Source organism: Triticum urartu, chromosome 6A (genome assembly GCF_056163025.1).
Source record: "Triticum urartu cultivar PI428250 chromosome 6A, HENAU_Tu73, whole genome shotgun sequence".
Taxonomy (NCBI): domain Eukaryota; kingdom Viridiplantae; phylum Streptophyta; class Magnoliopsida; order Poales; family Poaceae; genus Triticum; species Triticum urartu.
In genome coordinates, this window is record NC_141878.1 from 568,435,218 (window position 1) to 568,438,033 (window position 2,816).

The 2,816-nt window shown below is 41.4% G+C and overlaps 1 protein-coding gene across 1 annotated transcript; it reads right to left on the reverse strand.

The window, feature by feature from the left end:
- Nucleotides 1–518: 518 nt before the first annotated feature.
- LOC147966405 (uncharacterized) lies at nt 519–2,323 on the reverse strand. The gene is made up of 3 exons (XM_087530820.1): nt 2,300–2,323; nt 849–2,220; nt 519–787 (listed from the first exon to the last, which is right to left on the reverse strand). Exons 1-3 carry the CDS (start codon nt 2,321–2,323, stop codon nt 519–521), a joined length of 1,665 nt encoding a protein of 554 aa, XP_087386946.1.
- Between the last annotated feature and the right edge of the window lie 493 nt (nt 2,324–2,816).

Sequence of the window (2,816 nt, forward strand, 5' to 3'; positions counted from 1 at the left end):
AACTGACATTGTACCAAATTCAACAAACCGACAATGTACCAAATATAGCAACTTCACAGTGTATTTAAGCGCACTTAGTACTAGAACTTAAGTGCATAACAACAAGATAACATCACTGGCAAATATAACATAGCACTAGAACTTAAGTTTCTTGCTCCTGGTGTTCTTGGCTGGGTTTGGAGCTAGCATTGCCTTGCTTCTAGTGTTCTTTGATGGGTTTGGAGCTTCAATTGCCGCTGCTCTTTTTGGAGAGAAACCTTTCCTTTAAACACTGCTTTCTTGCTCCTATTCCACAACTGTTTTCTGCTTGACACACCTGGGAGAAGCTCATCTTGCTGCTACCCTTTTATAATTTTTCCTAGGGCTAAAACAAGTGGAAGCATATCACAATTTGAAAGATTTTATAAAGAAAGCAGTAAGATCAAAACATGTAAGAATTTGCAAGCCAAGATCTTATACCTGACTGCACAACTAGCTCCTGTAGATGCATCATGTGAGGGCTCCTTTGGTGGTGGCATCTACTGCTGCAGAACATCAGGTGCTGTCTCATCCTCCTCCTCCTCCTCTTGTATTTCTGCTTTTGCTGGTTCATTGGCTGTAGGATGATCATCTGCATTGTCTGCTCCCCAATGTTCATCTTCTCCAAAGGCTGGATCAACAGATTGATTGCATCCCTTGGCTTTGTGTCCACATCTCCCACACCTTTTGCACTTGTGCTTCCTAGGACCAATGCCTTTTCCTTCAGTGCTACTTCTAATCCTTTGCTTTTCTTGGTCTGCCTGGAGCTCTGTGTTGAACAGGAGCACACAATTTGAATCTAGGATCTATAATGTCCCACTGTTGCTTGCCTTCTAGAGCTGGTAGGTTCTCAGCATAAGTAGCTCTGAACATGTCAACTGAGTAATATTTGTGGACATATTGATCTATCCCACTTGCCTCACCTCTTAGAGCAGTGATAAAGAAAAGTGCATGGATGCATGGTTTACCAGTGATCTTCCATTGTCTGCAACTGCAAGACCAGCGCTCTAAGTCAACAGGGTACCTCCATTCTCTCTTCTCACTGTCAGTAGCAGTCACCTCTGCCTCTGTTGGGCTTCTCCTCACTATACTCATTTGCAAACCTTTTGTTTTCTCCATTAACACCTTCATTACTGCTGGTATGATGTAGTGCCCAATGAAATGGTCAGAGGAAATTTTGTTTCTTAAGTCAAATTTCTCCATGATATACTGCCTTATCTTGTCTAGCAGATCAACTATGTGCAGGCTCTTGTATTTTTTGATTCTGGAGTTGAATGACTCAGCTAGGTTGTTATTGACATAGTCAACTTTTCTCATCTCATTGAAATCAGCTCTTGCCCATATTTTTGTGTGGTGTTCCTCCAGATATTCCTTTACTTTAGGCTTGCTTTTCAACTGGTTCAAGTGATAGTTGTGTTTCTTGATGCTACAAGTTAGTGAGCATGGCCACAAATTATCATCATAAAACTTCCCCTTGAATTTCTTACTGAAATTTTGGGCCAAGTGCCTCATGCACTCTCTGTGCTCCACTCCAGGGTATACATCCTCAACAGCAGTTTCCAATCCCTTGCAAGCATCAATATGTATCACTAAACCTTCTGGATGACCTATTACTTTCTTTAGGTTGCTAAAAAACCAAGTCCAACTCTCAATTGACTCCCCTTCCAAAACACCATATGCAACAGGAAACAACCAGTTGTGTCCATCTAGGGCACATGCTGCCACAAGTTGCCCTCTGAACCTACCAGTCAGTGCAGTAGCATCTATAGCTAGGTATGGCCTACACCCCTCCAGAAAACCTTTTTGACATGCTTTGAAGCACACAAACACCCTTCTAAAGCACTCCTTGTAGAACTTCTTATTATTAAGCTTGTACTCAACTGTGTGCTTCTCAATTTCCATAATACTGCCTGGTGATGCCCTCTCTACTTCAGCTTTGAAAGTATATAATAGTTGAAAGCTATCACTATACTTTCCATATAGTTTGTGAAGTGCAATCTCTTTGCCATGGTAGCATCTGTCATATGGCACCTCCACACCATATTTCTCTAACAACTTGCTCTGAATTTCTTTAGGACCAATTCCTGGATTTGCTCTGATCCATGCCATAGAAGCATCTACTATCCATCTTCTTTTTGTAGCTCTCAATCTCTGAGATCTATTCACACTAGGACATGTATGTTGATATGGGTTGACTTTAATCTGAAACAAACCAAAAAAACAATGAGATTAGTACAGAAAATGCAATACCTGAAAATAAACTAAAACAAAAATACAATACCTGAAACAATGTGCTCTTCCTCATTAAAGAGGCATGCAGTCTCCACTTGCATCTCTCATAAACACATTTGACAGTAAACCTTGTTGGATCACTTTTCAGAGTAAGGATCTCAGTTCAACTGCACTAGAGAATACCGCACCTTCATCAATACATGGATTTTCCCTGTCATACATCTTTACAGGTCTGTCCTCTTCTGCATCTTCAAAAACTCCCATCTCAACATCCTCTTGCTTCTCATCATCATCTGCATCTGAAAATTCTGCAGGAATGTACTCTTTATCTGCTGCATCTCCTTCATCATTATTGTGCTGGACATATCCAGGATATAGAACCTCATCCTCCACACCGGGTGCATCAGGCAATGCCTCCTCCACAACAGGATCAAGTGGCTTCTTTTGGTTTTCTTGGCTTTCATTGACACTTGGAGAAGCATAAGCACTTGGTGTTCTAGGAGCACTTGGTGTTCTACTGCTAGCCCTAGTTCTGGATCCAGATGGCCAGGAACTAGATGTGTTCA

Bases quoted from the DNA above. Each gene is read 5' to 3' on its own strand.
- LOC147966405 (XM_087530820.1), bottom strand. From the start codon at position 2,323: ATGAGGAAGAGCACATTGTTTCAG. The intron at 2,221-2,299 runs GTATTGTATTTT...GGTTTGTTTCAG, and splicing joins GGAAGAGCACATTGTTTCAG to ATTAAAGTCAACCCATATCA. The intron at 788-848 runs GCAAGCAACAGT...TGTTCAACACAG, and splicing joins GAACCTACCAGCTCTAGAAG to AGCTCCAGGCAGACCAAGAA.